The 25,333-nt window shown below is 38.9% G+C and overlaps 1 protein-coding gene across 2 annotated transcripts in view; it reads right to left on the bottom strand.

The window, feature by feature from the left end:
• Positions 1-24,492, bottom strand: part of LTN1 (listerin E3 ubiquitin protein ligase 1) — a 72,801-nt gene extending 48,309 nt beyond the window's left edge. Inside the window, exons 1-9 of one of the 2 annotated variants that reach the window (XM_040484098.1) lie at positions 23,707-24,492; positions 15,938-16,198; positions 15,043-15,289; positions 14,849-14,961; positions 9,823-10,026; positions 9,218-9,316; positions 8,480-8,710; positions 5,821-5,873; positions 4,928-5,108 (exon numbers count right to left, since the gene is read on the bottom strand). In XM_040484098.1, coding sequence (XP_040340032.1) covers positions 4,928-5,108; positions 5,821-5,873; positions 8,480-8,710; positions 9,218-9,316; positions 9,823-10,026; positions 14,849-14,961; positions 15,043-15,076 — 915 coding nt within the window. In that variant the 5' untranslated portion in view covers positions 15,077-15,289; positions 15,938-16,198; positions 23,707-24,492. The remainder of the gene's footprint in view (positions 1-4,927; positions 5,109-5,820; positions 5,874-8,479; positions 8,711-9,217; positions 9,317-9,822; positions 10,027-14,848; positions 14,962-15,042; positions 15,290-15,937; positions 16,199-23,706) is intronic. The other variant, XM_040484099.1, reaches the window with a different exon arrangement.
• Between the last annotated feature and the right edge of the window lie 841 nt (positions 24,493-25,333).

Here is a 25,333-nt window from a genome sequence, read left to right as displayed (position 1 = left end):
CAAAAATTAATTCTAAATGAACCTAAACTATAAAACTTCTAGAACAGAGAAAATCTTTGCAAACTTGAGGTAAGCAAAGATTAAAGATAAGAAATCAAAAGCAAGAACCATAAAAAATTGACAAACCGGACTTCATAAAGATTAAAAACCTACTCTCTAAAAACCATTAACAAAATGAAAAGTTAAGCCACAGACTAAAAGAAAACATTCATGATTCTTTATCTGACAAAATACTTATATCCACAATAAGTAAAGCACATTCATAACTCAAAAATAAAAACCAAAAACTCAATTTTAAAATGGGCAAAAGAGATAAATAAATGAATAGGTAAGTGAGCAAAAGAATATTGAGTAAAAAGACTGATACACTCATCTTACCAAGAACAACCATAGGTTCTGGGAATAAAACGCAAAAAACAACTGAAGACAAATCAAAATATGGGAAATCAAAATATGGAGTAAGCAATCCACACATTGCATTCTGTGCAGCTGTGCCTGGAAGGTGGTTGCGGTCACCACCGCAGAGGCACAGGGACAGCTACAACTCCAATAAAAAGCCTCGTTGGAGGAACTGGAAGAACCAGAAAGAAGAGCCCAGGGTAACCAACTCGGCAAGAGAGTGGCAGGAACTCTAGGAGGGAGCGAAGGGAACCCCCACATTTCTGTGTTTATGGTCTAAAACAACTATAGTTGACTCTTGAACCCTGCACAGGGTAAAGTGAAAGCTGTTCGAAGCTAAGGCGGAAAGAACTGAGCTGAGATCGGAGATGCTGTCCGCAGCAGGCATGACAGTTTGCAGTTAGAGTCTATCCAAGTTAACGGTCTACCAACACAAAAATATCAACACCCTTGGGAGCAATATAAAACAATTCAGTCTCTAAAACATAACTTTCAGGGTACAGCCCAAGTGTCTATGAACAGGATACGATCTAAAATTACTGAAATGTGAAGAGTCAGGAACGTGATCCCATTTCCTAAGACAGTAACTGAGATCAATCCCAAGAAGAACAGATGTTATTATCAGACATGAACTCTAAAGCAGCTATTAAAACTACAATCCGTGAGGTAAAGGAAAAGAGAACAATGAATAAAAATAAATAAATAAGAAATAGAATGTACAACACCAAGAATCAACCTTAGTGTAAATAAACTATGGACTCTGGACTTCATCATTTATCAATGTAGGTTCAGGGGTGCCTGGTTGGCTTCAGTCCGTAGAGCATGTGACTTCTGTCCGGGTTGTGAGTTCAAGCGCCACACTGGGCATACAGCTTGCTTAAAAAAAATGTAGGTTTATCAATTGTTACAAATGTAGCATTCTGGTAGGGGATGCTTATAATGGGGGAGGCTAGGCATCTGGGAGGGGAAGGGATGGGAGGGCATATATGGGAAATCTGCATCTTCAATTGTGCTATGAACCTAAAACTGCTCTTAAAAAAGTCTTTAAAAAAAACAACAACAGGAAAATTCATCAAAGAAATAGAAAATACAAAAAACCAAGTAGAACCTTTAGAAATAAAAAAACCATATTAAATTCAAAAGTGAGCAAAAGACTTGGACACCTCAAAAAGATATACAAATGGCCAAGAAGCACGTTAAAATATGTCCAACATCATCAGCCATCAGGGAAATGCAAATTAAAATCACAGTGAAAAATCTCTACCCCAGAGGTCAGTAAACATTTTCTTTAAAGAGCCAGACAGTAAAATAGTTTAGGCTTTGTAAGCCATATGGTCTCTCTTCCAACTACTTAGCTTTGCTTTATTAGCATGAAAGCAGCCACAGACAATACAAAAAAACTATTTACAAAAACAGGTGTGCCACATTTTGACCCATAAGCTGTATATATCGTTTGCTGATCCCTGAATCCCACACCCATGAAGATGACCTAAATGAAAACAATTGATACAAAATCAATCTCATACACCGCTGACAAAAGTACACAACCACTTTGGTAAATAGTTTGACACCTTCTTACAAATTTAACATATATGTACTCTATGAACCATCAATTTCCTCCCCTGAAATTGCCCAAGAAAAATGAAAATCCATGTCCATAACAGAGACTAAACAATAAAAAGGGATGGACTGCTGATACATGCAACAATGAATAAATCTTAAAAACATTACAGTGAGCAAAAGAAGCCAGAGACAGAATGTTTGGCTCCATTTATATGAACACCTGTATGTCGGTAGCAACAGAAAGCAGGTCACTGGTTGCCTACAGTAAGGGGAAGGATGACTCAAAGAACCCATTTTTGGGTGATAAAAATGTTTAGTATCTTGATTGTAGTGGTTACATGGGTATGTACATGTAGATGGGTAAATACATTGGTCAAAACTTGTTAAACTCTATGCCTAAAATGGTTACATTTTGTTGTGAGTAAATTATACCTCAATAAAGTTGGTTTAAAAATTATTCTAGGATATTTTTTATATACCTGAATACACTGGGATACGACAGGTTCATCGTAACATCAGGCTCAATAACTTTATAAGGAGAGCAAGCTTCCCCAAATCATTCACTTTTTTGAGGAATTCAATAAATTTACTGTAATTTATAGGGAAGAATAAAGTCACATATTCTACGAATTGAGCCAGCCAGATGCCCAGAAGAATGAAGTTCTAAAACAATTTGGTCAATCTTGAAGATGAAGACAAAAAAAGTGATTCACCTGAGCAGTTATCAGGATACATCATAATGTCACGTTAACATGTGATATTAAAATGGAATGGATACAGACTTCCGGTACTGGCATAAGAAGAAACAAAGACCAATGGACCAGAAGGCAGAGTTTAGAGACAAACTTATGAACATATGGAAATTTAATGTACCATATTGGCAGGACCACAAATCAATAGGGAAAGAATGAATAGTTCACTAGGTGATTTTTAGGAATACTGACTTACTACACATGAAGAGAAAGGTGACTAGGTATCTACTTAATGCTGTATAAAAAAAGGTAGATTTATTGATGGATTAAAGACTTCAGGGGCGCCTGGGCGGCTCGGTCAGTTGAGCGTCCAACTTCGGCTCAGGTCACGATCTCGTGTTTTGTGGGTTTGAGCCCCGCGTTGGGCTCTGTGCTGACAGTTCAGAGCCTGGAGCCTGCTTCAGATCCTGTGACTCCCTCTCTCTCTGCCCCTTCCCTGCTTGCGTTCTCTCTCTCTCTCAAAATCAATAAACCTTAAAAAAAAGTATTAAAAAAACAAAGACTTCACATGAAAAGTAAAGGTATTAAAAAAAGATATAACTATTAAAAATACAAGAATGTTTTTCTGGCTTAAAAGTGGGAAAGGCCTTCATATGGCAAAAGCAGTGATTTTGATTACATGAAAATTACAATGTCTTTCTAAAGAGGACACAGGAAAGGTAACAAAGTGGGAGATTATTTGCAATGCCTAAAAACAACAAAAGGACAAGTATTTAGGATACACAAAGAACTCTAGTAAAATAAAAAACGAAAACTTCAAAAGAAAGGGGAGAAAGACATAAACAAGTAGTTTATAGAAGAAACACCAAAATTCAAAAAGCTTATAGAAAGATCCTAAAAGTCACTAGTTAGCAGAGTAATGAAAAAAAAATTTTTTTTGAAACCCTATTAGACTGATAAAAATTAGGGAACTAAGGATTCTAGTCCTGGCTAGGATATAAGGATACACAGGGCTCATCAGGCAATGATGGTTGAGTGTAGAGTAATGCAGCCATTCAAGAGAGCAATCTGGCACCACTCAGAAAATTAAGTATGCATATCCTCTTTGACTCAGCAATTCAAAAGCTAAGAGAATTTCAGAAAAAGAAATCCTTGCAGATTTGAAGGCACATGAATGAAGATGTTCACTGCTGCACTGTCTGTGACAGCAGGGAGTTGAAGGCAATCAGTGCATCTATCACTGAGGGAATGCAGAGGTAAAATAGAAGGGATGCGAATTGCTTAATCCTACATAGTATTTAGAAGGCCTGATCAAATACTCATATAAGGACATGATAGATTTAAAGTATTTTTGTACTTTTAAAAAAGTACTGAGAACTTGGGGCACCTGGGTGGCTCAGTTAAGTATCCAACTCTTGATTTTGGCTTAGGTCATAATCTCACAGTTCAGCAGATGGAGTCCTGCATCAGGCTCGGTGCTGACAGCATGGAGCCTACTAGGGATTCTCATTCTCTCTCTCTCTCTCTCTTCCCTCACCCCACCCAAATAAATCAACTTAAAAAAATAAAGTTAAAAAGTACTTAGTTCTTAAAAAGCACAAGTAAAAAATACATTCCAAAAGGTGGTGATATACCCAATAGAGAAAGTGTTACAGAAGCTTCATTCAGGCATGACTTCTAGTGCTGTTGTCTTTGCCAATGTTAATGAATCAACAATATCTATTAATAAGATGTCTTTACAGAGACACACATAAAACAAGGTTTCTTATTGACCAACAGACAAAAATGTTGTGACCAGAGACTCACAGGCACCCAATCCTATATTTCCCCTAAGAGTAATGCTGCAGTATTCACTTAATCAATATTCATGGGTTCTTCATATAAGCTAATTACCATGAATAAGAAGAATCAACTATACATACAAAAGGACATACACTAAGCACATTTAGAATGGTTAGCTAGCAGAGGATGGAGAAGGAGACAGAGACATAAGAGAAAAAAAAATGCATGAAATTAGAAGACCTTCATGCACACCAACAATTTTAAAGTACCATGAACAGAACAGTGTGATAATACAACTCTGAAGTCTAAATAACTAAATAAAAAAGTGAAAATACAATAACATTGCAGTAAAAGAGGCAATTCACTCCAACCACAAAGATGTGTTTGCAGAGTTTTAAACCTAAACAATAAGCATAAAACACAAACATAAACTAACAAGATCAGGGTGGAAAAAAGGAGTCACAGATGTTTACAATAAAAGATTAAGATACCTGAGGTATACTGTGTTTTCCATATTTCCAAAACTTATTCTGTGATAAAAGAGACTTAAATTTTTCCTCCAGAGAATCAAGCTCATTATCAGGTAAGAGGCAAAGCAATTTTTTTAATGCCAATAAGGAACAAGTTACAACCCGATAGAATTTAGCTTCTCTTTCTTCCTCTGGAACCGTTCTTGATGTGAAAAGAAAATAAACATATATAAGAATTGAGCATAAGCCAAACTACATACTTGGCACTTCTATTTTAAATGTTTTATCATTAAATATCTACCAAAGTTGCTTTATTTTTATTTCTGCATTCTATTCGTCCTGTGCCAACCCTCCTCCCTTAAAATACAAACAAACACAAAATTTGAATCACATATTTTTCAACTAATACAAGGGGAAAGTAGATGAAAAGCCGTGGCTTGAAAAAAGTGGGCAATATACTGTTCTCAGTAGCAAGTAATAGGATGAGTCTAGGGAATGGATATCAGTGCATCTAGGATTACTTGCCATTAGGGACTCCTAATAGTTTGACTAGTACGCAAAAGTAAATGGGTGATTTTACCACTCTCAACAGAACTATTCAGAGTTCTTCCACTAGTTCAACCGGACCTTAAAATGATTCCTGCTAGGACAATCAAAAGGTAAATGTGGAAAAATATAAAAACATCTCTTTTTAAACAACCAAATGTGTAATGCCCAGATAATTCAAGTTAAATAGCAAGATAACTGCAAGTAAAAACACTTAAAATAGCACCTGGCATATAGCATTATAGTAAGTATTTTCATCTCTACTTTAAGAATCTCTTTTTTAAAAATGTCACATTGAAATTACCATCTTGTTACGGATGAGTGAAGCCAATCCTTAACGTGAGTTACATAGATATAACACAACTTACTGTGGATCACTGAGTGTATCAGGTGTTTCTTTTATAAGATGATCCTGTAGCACCTACACAGGAGGAAAAATCCCATGAGCCTTGAGATTTTATTGAACTGTCAATGGTGAACAGTTGGAGCATAAACCTCGTCTTACTTAAAAGCTCTTACCCCTTCCCCGCAAAATTAGCAAAATTAAGCAGCAAAACTAAAAGGTTTGAATTTTACCTATTTTTCTTTCCCTATGAATCCCTAAGGTTGACTGGGGTAAGAAAGAGAGGGTACTTCTGAACATTTCCAGTACCCATCAAGAATCTTCCCCTAAATACTCCTGGTCTCTTGTCTCTCCATTCCTCCTGTACACAGCAGTGAAGTAGAATTCCCGATTAGTAAGATGGAACGAGAAATTCAGGCTGTTTTCCTCTCCTCTCTTTTTGAGCATCTCCCTGCGCATAAGGGAGAACACACATTGTGCTCTGTTCCATCATGGAGGAAAGTCTAAGGTTCCATTCAAAGTGGGTAAGTCTGGGGGCGCCTAGGTGGCATAGTCGGTTAAGCGTCCGACTTCAGCCAGGTCACGATCTCGCGGTCCGCGAGTTCGAGCCCCGCGTCGGGCTCTGGGCTGATGGCTCGGAGCCTGGAGCCTGTTTCCGATTCTGTGTCTCCCTCTCTCTCTGCCCCTCCCCCGTTCATGCTCTGTCTCTCTCTGTCCCAAAAATAAATAAACGTTCAAAAAAAAAAAAAAGAAATTCAAAGTGGGTAAGTCTGCCTACTTCCAGCATGCAGTACTAGAGAACTCACTATTCTAGTATCGCTTTTATCAGCAACTATAACAGCTAACTTTTCCATATGCCAGGTATTGCTTTGAGCACATTTCATCCATTAACTAAATTAATCCTCACAACTGCTCAATGAAGTACAAGTTAATTTCTACTTTAATAGATAAAGAAATAGAGGCACAGAAACTTACCCAAGGTCATGCATAACTAATGACAGAATGTGACAGAAACCCAGAGCCCATGTTCTTATAGACAGTATGACATAATGCCTGTAAATTTGACATTTTGGTCTCAATGGCCTAACCCCTCTCTAAAAAACTGATTCTGAACTTAGGAAAGTTCAAGCCCAATATCTGTAAGGAACTGTGACATAACCAACTAATGGAAAAATAATGCAGGAACTAATCCACATATTCAATGATCAGTTATCCATCCATAACAAAGCCAAGAAACAAAAAACCAACTAGACAAAAAACTATGAATAGCCAAATTGGTTGTCTCAAAATCCATTTTCTTAAACTCCTAGTGTCCACATTCATGACACTTCACTCTCACAACACTTATCACTTGATATTTCAAATATACCAATGATTCTTGGGTTGAGAACTCCCTTTGAGGATATGATTGAAGCTATAAACCCTCTCCCTAGAAAAACAAACTTGGTAAACTTGAAAAATGAAAAATGGAAGAACCAAGAACTTAAATGGGGAACTAGAATGCACATGTGTGTGTGTGCAGGGGAAGAGTTAGGTGAAAAGATCAGATAGGTAAGCCGGGACCAGACCATGCAGAGCCCTATAGGCCAGGATAAGAAATCTGAACATGTAAGTATAATGGGAAGCCACAGAGAGGCTGACTAACTGAAATGAGGGATGGTGTTTAAAAAAGACACAGGGTGCTACGGAAACACAGAAGTACTAAATAAAGGAATGAATGCCAGCATGAATTTTTTAAAATCCTCAATTTCCCCATCATTCATAGTACGTCTACTTTCATTTCTTGAGAGAATACTAATGAACTCAGTTGTCTGGTTTTTCCGACCCATATATTAGGAATAGCAGATAAAGGGAGAAGAAATGAAGGACAGTATAAGATACAAACCAAAAGCCACAAAAGTTATGGCTGATATCAGTCTTGCAAAAGTGTTGCAAGAACACTGGCCAAGTGTTGGAGAAACTTTCATATCTGTTAATGACAATATAAATGTATATGGCCTTTTGAAGGACAATTTATCAGTATAAAAATATTTTTAAATGTTCTCATCCTTTGACCCAACATATATGGTTACTAGAAATTCTACTATCACTCCGACAGGGTATGAAGAAATCTATTCAAAAATGTTCTCTGACGCAGTATTTGTTATAATAAAAAACAGGGAAAACCCAAATGTATAATATAAAAGGAGTTAAATAAACTGTTGTACATCCATACAAAGGAATTTCAGAAAACCAACAGAAAGAATGAAGTATATCTGTATACTTGTACTGATATGGAAATATGGGGAAAAATAAATTTAGATTTATTTTTTAGGGTACAGATTTATTTTTATTTACATTTATTTTTAGGATTTAAATTTAGATTTTTTTTTTAGACGTACTCTTTTTTCAGATTATGTATCATAAAGTATATACCTAAATTTTTAGGTAGTATGACTAGGATTTATATAAATTAAAGATGAAAAATTTAAATAACTTAGAAAGATCCAATCCAAAATGCTAATTATGTTAAAAATCAAAAATGGTCAATTTTGTTAAACACCATTTTTGAAAGGCAAACTTCCATTAAAAATATTTCACTTACTCGTTCCTTTATAATGCCAGGCGAAAGAGCTGTTGTTATAATATGCCTATATCCCTTAAACACTTGAGAAAAAAAATACAGAATCACTCCAAGAACTTACACTTGTAATTTCATCCTTACAAAATGCTATGGCTTCAGGTTGCTTGCTTGGAGGGAAAGCTGCTTCAAAGGCATCTTTTGCTGCAGATGCAGCTGGCGTGTAAGTATCACACTGAGCCATTAACCAATAGCCCATTAAACTTTTTAAATAAGGAGCCAAGTGTTTCTTTACTTTAAGGATAAGCTTTTCAAAAGCCTGCTGCGTGGCTTCTCGAACCCGGCGATCGTGATCCTATTGAAAATATAATATGGTTTAAAATAGCTCTAACCCATAAAAACATATACAGACATTTCCAGATATGCTATGATGACCCATTAGTAAGAATTCACCTATGTGCAGAGCTAAACTAAAATTAATTATTATGTGAAAAAAATTGATTAATCTTTCCTTTTCCCCTTCTCGCAATGATACAAACTATTCAAGATAGACTATTCAAGGTTAGGCCTTCAATATTAAGCAATTCACTCTCATTCTCTTCCAGCAAATATACAAAGAAGTTAAACTGTCAGAATTTACTGTAACTAGAAAGTATCTAGGTAATCCTCTAGTAATCACATCAGTTTTGAAAACCCAGACTTCAAATACACTTTATACAACTTAACATGATCCAAACTGCATAATATTGACATAACATTTTATACTCCTCACCAAAAATGAATCATGTACGTGTAATAGTGCTCATGACTTCAATCAAAAACTGTACAACGAAATAAACTAGTGTAAGTTTTTAATACTTACAAGTGAAATTTTGCAGAAAATTCTTGGCCAGTATGGAAGAACTCCTTTTACGACTTCTGTGTCTCTCTCTGTACACATGGTTCCAAATTCCTGCATAGCCTGAAAGTAAATTAGCAACATTACTAAGAATCAACCACCATAATATTGGCTACTCATTAGATCTTTTCTGTGCTAGAAACAGTCTATTTTATGTAACGGGAGAATGCACTGCTTCTGTTTGTGCCATATGGGACTAATTTGAAGGGTTCCTTCACAGCATACTATGACAGAAGCTTCTCAATTTTTTTAAAAAATAAAATATACACAAACAAAAAACTCAATTTAATATTATAAGGTCAAATTTCCCATTCTCTAATGGGAAAAACTGCACAGCCAGAATTCCAAAGTGGTTCAAGTAAGTGCAGAATGACAAACGAATTTGTAATCCAGAAGATAAATGGTAAACTAAGCTTAAGTCTATGTGTCAGAAAAAAGGACAACTGTAAAAGAACTTATTAGTGATAAACGACTGCTCATTTTGCTTTACATAAAATATACCAATTGACACGTTGTTCTAACTAAAGAATTTTCTTGATCATTTTTATAAAAAACAACATAAAACTTACTTTTAACTTTGTTGTGACATCTTTCTTAGAAAGTTTCCGCAGCACCATTCGGAAATCAGAATCTACAAGACTGTCAATTTCTTCAGCTCCCTGAATAGCAGGAACATAGCCGAGGTCATTCTGTGACGTTCCAAAACCAATAAATCCAGGCACTGTTCCCTGTTCTTTGGCAAGGAGTTCTGCAGCTCGGCCACTGTTTGAAGGCTGATAAGAAAGTGGGGGGCAGGGGGAGATTCAGAGTCTAGGAAGAGTTCAAAATTTAATTTTGAGTTCTTATCCTTCACAATTCCCAGAGAGGAACAAGCTTTTATTTGAGAAGTTTTGTTTGCTAGTTTTTTTTTTTTTAATAAAGCCTCTCTTTTTAAATGTTTTTTAAAATTTATTTATTTTGAGAGAGAGAGCATGAGTGTACACACACACACACACACACACACACACACACACACACACACACGACTAGGGGAGGGGCACAGAAAAAAAGAGAATCCCAGGCAGGCTCTATACTGACAGTGCAGGGCCCAATATGGGGCTTGATCTCATGAATCAAGAGATCATGACCTGAGCTGAAATCAAGAGGCGAAAGCTTAACTGACTGAGTGACCCAGGAGCCCCAAGAACTTTTTATTTCCTAGCCTAAGATTTCATCCACTGCAATGTTCCCGTCACTAAGAATCTATTAATAATTATCCTAGGAACCATTTTCTGGTTTGCTAAACATCAGAAAAATGTTTATTAAACTGGACACAATCCATTAGTGGCTCATGATATTAACTTAATGGGTCAAGACAGCATTTCAAAAAAATAGAATAAAATGTTAAAACTCAGAATGCATCACATACAGTAAGAATAAATACTACTTTATAAAATTAATTTCCAAATTTGTATAAAGAGTATATACACACAAATGTGTACTATGTAATGACATAAAATTGATTCATAAATGAATTGTATCTTTTCATCCATTCAACAAACATTTATTAAACAATCACCATGGGACCAATCTAATGACAGCTATTTCTACGACTAGGAGTTCCTTGAGGGCAGACACACTCATTTCTACATACCCAAAGTTACTCTAACTTCTTTGAGCTATAATGGTCACAAATTATATTACTATGGACATAAAATCAATACAATGGTCAGGATATATGATACATTCCTTTGAACCATAGCCTGTGGTTTGTTAAATCGATACACAATATAGTAGCTTCCTAGTACAAAAAGTTAATAGGTTGATTGCGATAAAGAAAACATTTAAACTGCTAAAGAAACAAACATATCCATTGTTAGCTAATAGAAAAATGCCTCAGTTCAATGTCTAGCATGACGTTACAACCCGCGTATTCATCTGTTCCTGACCTCTCTAAAAGAATGGCTGAAAGGTGATTCAATTTGCTCATACCTAGCAAAATTGTGTTTGGGAAACTCATTTGTCAAGGAATAATCTCGGCTACTTTCTAAACTGAATGACCAGAAATGAAAATGATAACATGAATTACATTTTTTTTCAAAATAGTAGCATTTAAGACTAATTTCAAAAAAAGTTCTCTATTTTGGAACTTCATTAAAATGAACTAACATTATTCAGTTCGCCTTTCTCAATATTGGTACATGAATAAAGAGCTACAAAGGAAGTTAGTGAATTATAATACAATGTTGAAAACTAAGTATGATGACACTGGGACATCAGAATTTTATCTATAATACCATTTGTAAAGTTTTATTATAAAACAGAATAATGAACTAGTATAAAAAACTAGTTAATGCTAAAAGCTAAAGGAGTCAAGGCTAAATTCTGAACTGACCTTAAATACCAGAGCTGCTAGAGGTAACTGAGTGAAGAAAGGTATGAGATTTCCAATTTCCAATGGTAAAGTAACAAATTATTTTTAAAATAGGCTAATTGCGTCTTTTTATTCAATGTTTACTTTGAGCTTAAAATAGTTACTGTTTCTTATTACTTCCTCTACTGAATATTAAATGCTTATACCCACAGTTCAAAAATTAAGAACCTTGATTTTATTCCTTATACTATATGCGCTTCATTTTTCTTTTCTTTTTCTTTTTTTTTTTTTTTTTTTTTTACAGAGAGAGAGAGAGAAAGCTCACATGAGCAGGGGAGGGGCAGAGAGGAAGAGAGAAAATTCCAAGTAGGCTCCACGGTGTCAACAGAGAGCCAGACACAGGGCTTGATCTCACAACCATCTGTGAGATCGTGACCTGAGCCAGAACCAAGAGTTGGGCTGGACACTTAACTGACTAAGCCACCCAGGCACGCCCCTACTTCACTCCTTTGTGCCTGTCTTCTAGAGGTATCTGAGGTGGCAATCCTGACTCTACAGTTTAAAGGCCAAACTCTGGAAGATTTACAAGATATTTGGCCTCCACTTCTCCAAGGTGTATCTCCCAACACTTTCTTCCCTTGTCACAGGTCCTCCCCTCCTCTCCCAATTTTGCTGCCACCACTGATGTTCCAGTCCCAAAGTGAATTCACAGTTCTCTGAATAGGTTATGCCCTTCACAATCTAATGTTTGTGCAATCTCTTCTCTTTGCCTGAAAACCTTTTCTTTCTTCCCATTGCCTGACAAACTCTTATTCATCTTTCAAAACACACTCTTGTTTTCAACCTTTGTCTCCCACAGGTCAATTACCATTATTTTTCTGTTCCACTGTTTTCTTTCTACTCACACCTGTATCATAGTTCTTTAATACACTATAATCATTTGCTTACTTATATGTCTCTCATCTGACTAACAGTTCAAGAATAAGAAACATCTATCATCTTTGAACACATGGCATTCAGTACTCAAAGTCTTCTGTTGAATGAAAGACTGCCACTCTGAGGTTCAAACCTCAACTATGCAACTTCCTGGCTAATGAACGTAGGTAAATTAATTCCTCTAAGCCTCCGAACCATTATCTTTAAAATGAAAAAAAAAAAAAATAGCAACTAAGCTGTTACTTGGGTTACTGTCAAAACTAAATATAGTTTTTAAACCATTAAAATTGATTGCAGCAAGAAATCAACAAAGGATGCTAAAACAATTAAGTGAAAGTTTGTGAGAGAACAGGTTATTCTCAGTCTCAAAATACCACTCCCAGTGTTATTTGCTAATAGCCAGTAGAAAAAGATACTCTTATAATGGACATCACATTAACTAAGTGATTAAATAACATCACTAATAAGACACGCAAGCATCATGTGCACCCGATCCACTGATGATGCTACACCACCTATGAAGCATTCCTATCAAAAACTGTTTAACCTGAATCCAATCAAAGGAACAATTAGACAATTCTAAATTAAGTAAAACAAGTGGCCTAGACTTTTCCAGACTGTCCCTGTTATAGAAGAACTACCCTCAAAAAAGAAGCAGCAGCAGAAGAAAACAAAACAAAACAAAACACGGGAAAACTACCTAGAACTAAATAACTGAATGGAATCACTCCATCCTTGATTGGACCTTCAGTGTTTTTTTAAAATGCTGTATCTCATAACAAGTCATAGAGAACATTACTGAGATGACTACAGAAATCTAAATAGTGTTCTATGTTATTAGATAATAGTATTTTACTGAAGTTAAATTTTCCGCATGTTGTAATTGCTCAAGGTTATGTAGAAGAATGGCATTTGTTTAGAATACACCTGCTGAAGTACTTAGGAGCTAAGTGTCATGATGTATGCAACTAGTTCTCATATGGTTCAGCAAAACACATATATTTAGAGAGAGAAAACAAGCGTCACCAAATATTAACAACTGGTGATTCTAGGTAAAGAACATATGGCTTGTCACTCTAATATTTTTGCAACTTTCCCTCATATTTGTAATACTTAAAAAAAAAACAAGAAAATTATTTAAATAAAAAAATTAAAATCCAATGAGAATGCAAGTGTTTAACACAGTACCCGCACAAGGCAAGTCACTATTATTGTTGGTACTATCTGCCAAAAACAGACTAAATGACAGATCTAAGACAATGTTGTACTGATATCACTAGAATTTGATCAGAAACAGGGGAAAAGCACTCCCATAAAATTGGACTGTGCCATAACAAACCTAGTACCATAAAAATACATTATGACATCCCTAATCATGTAGGTTTAATCCACTTGTGGGTATTCTTCAAACAGTATTTAGCTAGCGTCTACTCTATGCCAATCCTTGTCCTACGCTCCTAGAATAACAACAGCCTTCATGAAAACACCTGACTTCATAATACTTACATCCCAGGGAAGCAAGACAGTACATAAAGGGAGACAGTAAATTACACGGTATGTGAGAAGTCCTAAGTGCAAAGGAGTAAGATAAAGCAGGAAAGGAGCACAGGGAGTGGGAGGAGGGCTACACTTTAAAAACAGGCGATCATGAGGGAGCTCAATGGGGTGTCTCCGGCAATATTTGCAGCCACCTAACAAAAGAGCGTTGGGGAGCCTGCCAGGCAAGGTCAAGGCTCGGTGACGAGGTCAGTGTGGCTGGATGGAGGGAGCGAGCGAGGAGGAGGACGTTGAAGATGGTGCCAGAGACAGGAAGGGGCCAAAGGCAGGCCACATACCATCGTCGGGGATTTGGCCTTTACCCCGAGGAATGTGGGGAGCCCCAGGTTTTTGAGCAAATGGGCGACATGAGTCGAGATGCCCCGCACACCAGGCTCACTTTAAATGCTTCCTACCCAACTCCCTTGTTCCTAACGCCACTCCCCCCACCCGAACCCCTGCTACCCCGGCCAGGTAACCTTCCAGTTGAGACAGACACTGAACCATTTCTTAATGGAAACTGTTGGGGTCTGTGCTCAGGTGGAGACAGCTCTAGCATGGACCATCTTTTCTCTCGCAAATCCCCAATCTCCTCGGAGGCAACCCATTCCGCTCGTGGGGACGCACACACAACCGGGAGGTCACACTCGACACGCAAACACACGCCTCCCCACAACCGCGCTCCACAAGCCCTCCGGCCGCGCGCGTGGTGGAGCCAGCCGCTTCGAGAGAAGAACTCCTCCCGGTCAGCCGAGCCACTTCGCACTCACCCTCAGGTTCCCCTTGGTCCGCTGCTTGTTCTTCCCGCCCATGGTCGCGGTCTCAGCCACACTCCCAGCCTGCAGCACCCAGGTTGACACCGCCGGGCCACAACTTCCGGCCCCTAGCGCCGGAAAAGGACCCACTGGAGCGACTTCCCCGGCCCTCCCCTTCCGCCACCCACCCCGCCCTCCAGCCTCCTCACTTCCGCTCCCGCCTTCCGCCGCGTCCTTGACCATCCGCCTTGGGAAACGTCACAACTAGAGCCACGCCTGGCCGAGTGACGTCATCCATGCCCAATAAGAGGCCAAGCCGAGCACCGATGCTCAAAATCCTGTCTTTCGCGCTGTCCAGGGGCTAGGTTTGTCCCTTATTTAGTGGGTAGGAAACTGGTGTGAGTCACGAACGGGGCATTTTTCTCCTATGGTAGCAGAAGAATGACATGGTCGTGGCTGTGGAAAGATAGCAAAATGTTAAACCTTCTAAAATGCAGTCATTAGCATCACCTGGGCATTTATTAGAAATGCAAACTGTCAGATCCACCTCAGGACTATTGAATCAGATTTCGCATTTTTTATGTTTATTTATTTTTGAGAGAGAGAGACAGACAGAACACTAGTGGGGGGAGGGGAGACAGAGAGAGAGAGAGGGAGACACAGAATGGAAGCAGGTTCTAGGCTTGGAGCTAGCTCAGTCAGCACTGAGCCCCAAGCGAGGCTTGAACCCGCAAACCGTGAGATCATGAGCTGAACCGACTCAGCCACCCAGGCACCCCCAGATTTTGCATTTTTAACATGATTCCCAGGTCTTGTTAAAGTTTGAGAAGTTAAAAAAAAAAAACAAAACTTGAGAAGTTATGCTCCAGGTAATATTCTCTAAATCCCCCCCCTTTCATATCAAAAATGTTAAGTGCAGTTTTTGGAAAAGTCTATAAAAAATTGAAATGTACAGATCTTGTACTAAGTGATTTTGCTTTTTCAATGTTGCTAGTTATTGTATCTCATGTCCACACATTCACCCCTTTATACAAACTATTTCTCCTTTATTCAACTGGCTTCCTGTTAGACTCCATCAACAGTGGGGACTAGAACGATACTGACATGAGGAGAAGCGACTTGCTCCGTTCTGTTAGCACCAAACCAGCAGCACTGCTTTGCTCCAGCAGCATCAATTCATTTAGGGGCAGTTGGTTTCACTCTGCATCTTTTTCTTTTTTCCAAGAATCAATCACCCCTATTGTGCACCTCAGGAGTACCAGCAGTGGCAGCCAGGCAGGAACCTTCCCGAGACGTCTGATTCCTAGTTCCGTGGGACACTTCCTCTAAGCTCCAGACTTCTCTAAATATAGCTTATTCTGTAGACTGGAATTCAGAATCAAATAAATACTTCACAGGATTTTAGCACAAAGGTAAAAAAATTTAGAAACTGTCCCTAAAAAAAGCAAAGTGAAACAAATGCACCTGTATATCAACAAAGTTGATGGCTTTGTAACACAAAGAGGAATTATTTCAGTGGACTCTAGAGCACATTTATTTGACTATATATCTATATGGAATATACCTGACAAAAACACTTAAAAAATTCTTAAACTATTTTCAGTAATTATAATAGCATAATAGTATCAGTACTATTATTGTGAAATCAAATCAAATAAGTAATTATTACAAAGATACACGGAATTCTGAAAAGTGATGAAAATATTCTGTATCTTCATTGAGGTAATGGTTACAACTATGTGCATTTGTCAAAACTCATAGAATTCTACTTGAGAAGGATGAGTTTTCATCTAAATTCCTATCTGATTTTAAAAGGCAAATATGTAACTATGTTAATGCCATTGGGAACTAAGAAAAAAATACAAATATAAAATGAAAAGGTTTAAGATAGGGGTGCCTGGCTTGCTCAGTCAGTAGAGCAGGCAACTCTTTTTTCTTTTTCTTTTTCTTAGAGAGACAGAGTGTGAGAGGAGGAGGAGAGGGGCAGAGGGAAAGAGAGAATCTTTTTTTTTTTTAATTTTTTTTAACGTTTATTTTTTTGGGACAGAGAGAGACAGAGCATGACCGGGGGGGGCGGGCAGAGAGAGAGGGAGACACAGAATCAGAAACAGGGTCCAGGCTCTGAGCCATCAGCCCAGAGCCCGACGCGGGGCTCGAACTCACGGACCGCAAGATCATGACCTGGCTGAAGTCGGACGCTTAACCGACTGCGCCACCCAGGCGCCCCGGAAAGAGAGAATCTTAAGCTGGCTCCAGGTCTAGCACTCAGCCTGACATGGGGCTCAATCCCACATGACCTGAGCCAAAATCAAGAGACAGGAAGCTCAACCAACTGAGCCACCCAGGCGCCCCAAGCATGCAACTCTTGATCTTGGAATTGTGAGCTCAAGCCCTGTGTTGGGTCTAAGGGTTACTTAAAAAATAAATTTAAAAAATGGAAAAACAAGGCTTGAAATAAAATTTATACCATATACAAAAGACCCACTGCCAACATCATCCTCCATGGAGAAAAACTGAGAGCTTTTCTCCCTAAGGTGAGGAAAACAACAAGGATGTTCCACTCTCACCACTGTTATTCAACCTAGTGTTGGAAGTTCTAGCCTGAGCAATCAGACAGCACAAAGAAATAAAAGGCATCCAAATTGGAAAAGAGGAAGTCAAACTTTCACTTTTTGTAGATGACATGATACTCTATGTGGAAAACCCAAAGACTCCACCAAAAAACTTCTAGAACTGATCCATGAATTCAACAAAGTCATAGGATATAAAATCAATGTACAGAAATAGGTTGCATTTCTATACACCAATAACGAAGTAGCAGGAAGAGAAATGAAGGAATTGATCCCATTTACAATTGCATCAAAAGCCATAAAATACCTAGGAATAAAACTAACCAAAGAGATGAAGAATCTATACATTGAAAGCTATAGAAAGCTTATGAAAGAAATTGAAGAAGTAATGAAAAAATGGAAAAACATTCCATGCTCATGGATTGGAAGAACAAATATTGCTAAAATGTCAATACTACCCAAAGCAATCTACATATTCAAAGCAATCCCAACAAAATAACATCAGCATTCTTCACAGAGCAGGAACGAACACTCCTAACATTTATATGGAGCCAGAAAAGACCACAAATAGCCAAAGCAATCCCGAAAAAGAAAACCGAAGCTGGAGGCCTCACAATTCCAGACTTCAAGCTCTATTACAGAGCTGTAATCATCAAGACAGTATGGTACTTGCACAAGAACAGACACATAGGTTAATGGTACAGAACAGAGAACCCAGAAATGGACTCACAAGCATATGGCCAACTAATCTTTGACAAAGCAGGACAGAATATCCAATGGAATAAAGACAGTCTTTTCAGCAAGTGGTGCTGGGAAAACCAGACAGTGACATGCAGAAGGATGAACCTGGACCACTTTCTTACCCCATACACAAAAATAAACTCAAAATGGATGAAAGACCTAAACGTAAGACAGGAAGCCATCAAAATCTTAGAGGAGAAAATAGGCAACAATGTCTTTGACCTCAGCCGCAACAACTTCTTACCAGGTATTTCCCTCCAGAGGCAAGGGAAATAAAAGCAAAAATGAACTATTGAGACATCATCAAAATAAAAAACTTCTGCACAGCGAAGGAAACAATCAGCAAAACTAAAAGACAACTGACAGAATGGGAGAAGGTATTTGCAAATGACATACCAGATAAAGTTAGTACCCAAAATCTATAAAGAACTTATCAAACTCAACACCCAAAAAACAAATAATCTAGTGAAGAAATGGGCTGAGGACACGAATAGACACTTTCCCAAAGAAGACATCCAGATGGCTAACAGACACATAAAAAGATGCTCAACATCACTCATCATCAGGGAAATACAAATCAAAACCACAATGAGGTACCCCCTCACACTGGTCAGATTGGCTAAAATTAACAACTCAGGCAACAACAGATGTTGGCCAGGATGTGGAGAAAGGGGAACCCTTTTGCACTGTTCATGGGACTATAAACTGGTGTAGCCCTCTGGAAAACAGTATGCAGGTTCCTCAAAAGCTTAAAAATAGAGGGGTGCCTTTGTGTCTCAGTAGGTTAAGCATCCGACTTTGGTTTAGGTCATGATCTCACGGTTCATGAGTTTGAACCCCCAGTTGGACTCTGAGATGACAGCTGAGAGCCTGGAGCCTGTTTTGGATTCTGTGTTTCCCTCTTTCTCTGGCCCCCAACCCCCAGCCATGCTCTCTCTTTCAAAAATAAACATTAAAAAACATTTTAAATATATCTTTATAGAGACACACATCGGAACGTACAGATAAAAAGATATGATGTCTGGGATTTGCTTCAACAAGTCCAGTGGAGTAAGGGGTAGGAGGAGAAATTTGAGTGTATCTATAAGATACTCTCTAGGTTACTGATACCATACTTTCAGACTTTTTCTCGTAATCTTCCTTTCCTTGGTTTCCTTTGATGACTCATTTGCCTCTACGGAGCTTTCAAATATTGAATATTGGAGTCCCTCAGGATTCCATTCAGGCCATTTGCTCTCTTCATTCATAGTCTCTGCTTAAGAAATTTCATCCATATTCACAACTTTTCTCCCAAATTTATATCCAGTCCAGACCTACAGACGCAATTTCTATTGGAAGGCTTAGGCACCTGGGTGGCTCAGTCGGTTGAGCAACCAACTTCGGTTCAGGTCATGGGTGCTCTCTCTCAAAAATAAACAGTAGAAAACATTTTAAGGGGTGCCTGGGTGGCTATTGATTTTAGCTCAGATCATAATCTCATGGTTCATGGGTTCAAGCCTCAAACTGGGCTCTGTGCTCACAAGGTGGAGCCTGCTTTGGATCCTCTGTCTCCCTCTTTCTGCCCCTCCCACCCCAAAAGTAAATGTTTAAAAATTTTTTAAAGAATTAAAATAAAAAAGGGCTTAATTTGAAGTCTTTTGGACACTCAAATTCAAGCTCCCCAAAGTGGAATTATTTTACCCCCAAACTTGGGTGTCTTGTATTGTTTATCTTGGTAACATGCACCACAGTAAATCCACTTTCACAAACTACACTTTTGGAATAAACCTTCCTATTCCTCTCTCCCTTTTCCCACTGTTCAATAACCCCTCAGAATCCTAACAACTTAACCTCCTAAATACCTCCCAAATGTTTCTGCATTTCAAACTCCATCACCATCTCTACTGTCTAAGCCAAGAATCATTCCTTGGCAATAGTCTCCTAACTGGTTTATAAACGTGCATTTTCCCTCTTCAATCTAGGATGCATGCTGCAGCTAGAAGGATTTTTTTTTTTTAATAAAAATGGCCTATAAGATCATGCATTACATGGCCCCAGCCCACCCCTCCAACTTGTCATGCCACTCTGTTCAGTACTTGTCAATCACAAGCCCCACTAGCCTACTTCATCTCTTAGGCATGTCACAGACTTTCCATCTTCAGGGTCTTCACTAAGGCTACTCTTTTGAGGTGAAAGTTTCTTTGCCACTCCCTCTGTCCAAAATCCCCCACTCTTCCCAAGTTCAGCCGGGTCAGGTTCTGTTGTATGCATTCTCATGGATTGCTCTACTTATCAAATGGAAAGAAATAGTAGTCTCAATAGTTGTCAAATGCCTTACTCTCAAACCAGAATACAAACTTGATGAGGACTGGGTCCACTTTTATCCATTCCAGAGTGGGTAAACAGTTATCGAATAAATAATAAGTATTAACATAAACTTAGGGGAAACAAACAGCACTCAATTACTTGACTGTTGATTCTGTAGTTCCAACTACCACAAAAATATATCGAAAACAAATAAGTAGTATAAATATTGGAAAATACGCCACTGGAGGATTGTTGGCAAATTATGTCTGTCTATTTGAAAAATACAAGATTATTAATAAAAGAAGTACTCAAAAAACACTTTACAAATGCAGTCAGATCTCAAATAAATATCCAGTATTAGTACAGGTATTGATTTGACTAATAATAATGGAAAATATAATAGAAAAAAACAAGAATAAAATAATAAAATGTGTATTTCCTATGTGGGGGGAAAAACCATGAAAACTTAGGAGCATAAAATATAATTGGAAAGATATCTCTTTCTGGCCTGAAAAATGAAATAATGGGAAAAGACAAGTTCTGGGTTCATGCTGACTTTCTATCCCAGCTCTTCTACTTACTAACGGTGCAAATTTGTACATCTTACTTAACCTCACTGATCCTCAGTTTTATCACCTGTGAAGTGAGATAATACTACATCTATATACTATATCTATCAAAAGGATTGCTGTAAAGAGACAGTCCTTGGAAAGGCACAAAGCCAGATAAGCATTTTTAAAAAAAATAGGTTTATTTATATATTTTGAGAGAGAGAGAGAGACAGACAGAGACAGAGACACAGAGAGAGAGAATCCCAAGCCCGACTGGAGACTCAGTCTGATGACTGTGAGACAAATGCCCTATGATTCTCCCATAAAACAAACAAAACGAACAAAAACCAGGTACCACCTACTACCCTAGAGTGGCCTGTCTCTTCCTTCCCTCGCTGCCCGCCCCCCCAGTGGGAGTTTACATCTGGAAAGCTCCCAAGGTTTTGAAGCAACAGAAAGCCTTCTCAGTTGATACCCCAAAGAAAGAAAACCATAAAGAAAACTACTGATGATTTAAATACATTAAATTAAAAAGTGTTTTTTTTTCCCATGTCAGAAAAAACAAGTAGACTAATGAGGAAATCTGCAACACTAACTGGGGGCTAATATGCTTACTGTTAAACAAATTCTTACAAATAAGTATTTTAAGGCTTCCCAGTTAAGTAAAAATAAGTAACACATAAACAGGCATTTACTGCAAAAGATACATAATTGACCCACCCTGAGTTAAATGAAAATAACATAAAATGCAGATTTTTCATCTATAAAATTGATAAAATAATAATAATCAGTGTTGACAAAAATCTAGAGAAAAGGAAAATTCAGAACAATTGCAATTTTCATTTGTTAATCTTTCACAAGTACAATTTAACAAGACAAATCCAAGGCTTAAGAGTGAATTTCCACTTTTGGAAATCTAAGGCGAAGAGAAAATAGATGCCCACACCTTTGTTGATTGGAAAACAAAAATAAAACAAAAACCAAAAAAGGTTAAGACCTCATAACATAACAGTGAACTGCTGAATTGCAGTACACTCAGCAATACAATTCTCTTTGACAATGTTGTTGAAAAATCTATGTCATTGAGACATCTAAAATCTATTTTTAATTATTATTTTTTTAAGTTTCATTTATTTTTGACAGAGAGAGAGAGAGAGAGTATTTTGGGGCATGCGGGGGGGGGGGGGCAGAGAGAGAGAGAGAGAGGGAGACACAGAATCTGAAGCAGGTTCCAGGCTCCAAGCTGCCAGCACAGAGCCAGACGCTGGACTCGAACCCACGAACCAGGAGATCATGACCTGATCTGAAGCCAGATGCTTAACCACTGAGCCACCCAGATGCCCCAAAACTATTGTTTAATGAAAGAAGGCAATACAAAACAGTATGTGCAGTATAATTTAACTGCTTAAAAAAGAAAGTAACACATGGGCGCCTGGGTGGCTCAGTCAGTTGAGTCCTACTTGATTTCAGTTGGGGTCATTATCTCAGCATTGGTGCCGTTGGGCCCTGCATCAGGTTCAATGCTAACAGTGCAGAGCCAGCTTGGGATTCTTTCTCTCTCCCTCCCTGCCCCTGCCCTGCTTGCGCCGCTCTCTCTCTCAAAAACTAAATAAACTAGGGGCGCCTGGGTGGCGCAGTCGGTTAAGCGTCCGACTTCAGCCAGGTCACGATCTCGCGCTCCGTGAGTTCCAGCCCCGCGTCGGGCTCTGGGCTGATGGCTCAGAGCCTGGAGCCTGTTTCCGATTCTGTGTCTCCCTCTCTGTCTGCCCCTCCCCCGTTCATTCTCTGTCCCAAAAATAAATAAATGTTGAAAAAAAAAAAACAAAACTAAATAAACTCAAAAAAAAAAAAAAAGAATATACTACATATACACATAAGTTAAAAAATATATATATATTATATATACAATAGAAAATGTTGTCTTCTTGGGGGCAGACTTAGGGTGGGTTTTATTTATTTTGAGAGACAGAGAGAGAGAGAGAGAGAGAGAGAGAGAGAGAGAGAGAGAGATGGAATGCAGGCATGTGCCAGTGGGGGAGAGGGGCAGAGAGTGAGGGTGAGAGACAATCCCAAGCAGGCTCCACTCTCAGTTCAGAGCCCAAGGAAGGGCTTGATCCCACGACCCTGGGATCACGACCTGAGCAGAAATAATGGTTTGAGGTTCAACTGACTGAGCCGCTCAAGCGCCCCTTAGGGCGGGTTTTATATCCAGTTATCTCTACATTTCCTATAATGATCATCTTTTCTAATAAAAATGTATTACATACGCATTTATATATGGGGGTGGGGAGCAAGACAGAAGAGATTTACAAAATCCAAACAGCCAAATGTGGCGGGTAGGGTGAGGGGCTGGAGGTGGATTAAACCTCCCTTTAGGTAATTCCCTGGTTAAAATCTGGAGACATGGTGGACCTCGACTGCACACCGCCCGGATCGCAGAGAGCATCGTTCCACCAATTCTCCCGGCTGCGGCAACCTGGAGAAACCCAGAAGAAGAATGCAGACCGATACCTCTTTTCCCAAAGATAGTCAAGTGCTAAAAACAAAACAACAACAGCACCCCATCTGGCAGCACGGCCGCCCCCGTCTGGCTGCGAGATCCCCAGGAGAAGGGTGAGCTCGCAGTTTAGGACTACAGCCCTGGGTCCAAAGCCTCCGCCCACAGCCGCGAGGCAGCGCTGGTAGCTGAGGTTCCGCGACCGGCCCCACGGGCTCCCACACTCACTAAGGTCCCCGACACCGGGCTAGCAGTTTCCAGGCAAGTAGGTAAAAGGGTGGGGCGCCTGCGCGAAGCGTCGTTAGGTCCGTCCCAGCCGCGCTCCAGGTGAGCCGCGCGCTCCAGGTGCAGGGTCAGTGGAAGGCCACGGAGTCGGTCAAAGCCCCGGAGCATTTGAAGCCCTCTGGGGATCTGGGTGTCGGCAGGTAGCCAGTCGCTCGCCTTCCGTGCTCCTCGAAGGGTTCCGACTTTGATGTTTGATATTTGGTGGGGATGGCAAAAGACGTGCCTCCCTCCCTCCCCCATCCTGCCGGGAGCAGGTTGCCAAATTGTGCTTACGCGCGCGGAAGGCTTATTGTGTCCCTTTGCAGAATTTTTATGGGCTCAGCTGGTTCGAAATAGTTGTAATCGCTGTTGCAGGGGGTGGGTGCCTAGGAAGCAACACTCATCAGTCCTGAAATGCCATAAACTCTTAGCTGCCTTGCAGTCTTTATGGAGTTTCACGAATGACATATTTTTGGGTTTCTCTCATATCCTACTCTACAGCTTTCTAAAAAAAAAAAAAGTCTGGAAGTTTTTATATTAGTGCTAAAAGTGGTCATCAGTTCTGCACAGCAGCAGATGCAGTTTTGTGTGAAAATGCAGTTTATCAAATTAATGTGCAGATGACAACAGTGACTTTGACTTTGTTAGTGCAAATTAAACTAGGATTGATGGGATTAATTTTACAATTCACAATTTTTTAAAAAAATTACTTAATTGTTTGTAGAGGAATTACTTTTACAAGTAAAAGTGGACATGTGGACAATGTTTCCTGCCCACACTTTTATTTTCTAATAATCCTTTGAACTTTTAACCTTAGTTTGATTTGGTACTAATAGTTTCTTTTCAGAATTTGACATTATTTCTTTGTAGATTATGTCCAGTTCAAGATATATATCAAGTTAATACAGTGATAGACTGTCATTGTGGAATAAATGTACAAGCAATTTTTCCTATTAAGGATGTTTATATATCAAGTATGTAATCATTGGTAATAGTCTAAGGAAGCCATGTTTCTTATGCCTCTAACATTTTTTACTTAAAAAAATTCTGTAATATTTTTGAGAGAGAGCACGTGAGCAAGTGGGGGAAGGGAAGAGAGAGAGGGAGACAGAATCTGAAGCAGGCTCCAGGCTCTGAGCTGTCAGCACAGAGCCCTATGTGGGGCTTGAACTCACAAACCGCAAGATCATGACCTGAGCTGAAGTGGGCTGCTTAACTGACTGAGCCACCGAGGCATCCCTCTTGCTATGTCTTAATAATCTAATGTCTAAATTTGACAGAAGTTCTCAAGGAAGAGAACTTATAAAGCTACTTAATTTCATTGTTTGTATGTTACACTTGAGATTATCTGTACATAGAAATGTGGTATGTAAATTAAAATAATGTACAAAGACTGAAAAAGTTTCAGCATTTTGGTCCTGCTAAAAGTAACTGCATCATCTGGCCCCTTTGAAGGCTTCTAGGGATGTCAGATCCTTTGCTCTATAGGCTTTTTCATTCACATCTGGAAGTGAATGGAGGACTCACTCTACATGAACAGCTGGTCCATCTGACTGTTGTGACAGCAAAGGAAGGATTGGTATTTACAGGG

Source organism: Herpailurus yagouaroundi, unplaced genomic scaffold, assembly GCF_014898765.1.
Source record: "Herpailurus yagouaroundi ecotype Mexico unplaced genomic scaffold, PumYag 162, whole genome shotgun sequence".
Classification (NCBI taxonomy): Eukaryota; Metazoa; Chordata; class Mammalia; order Carnivora; family Felidae; genus Herpailurus; species Herpailurus yagouaroundi.
Note: the sequence above shows the minus strand (reverse complement) of the source record. Positions and strands in the feature narration are given on the sequence as shown.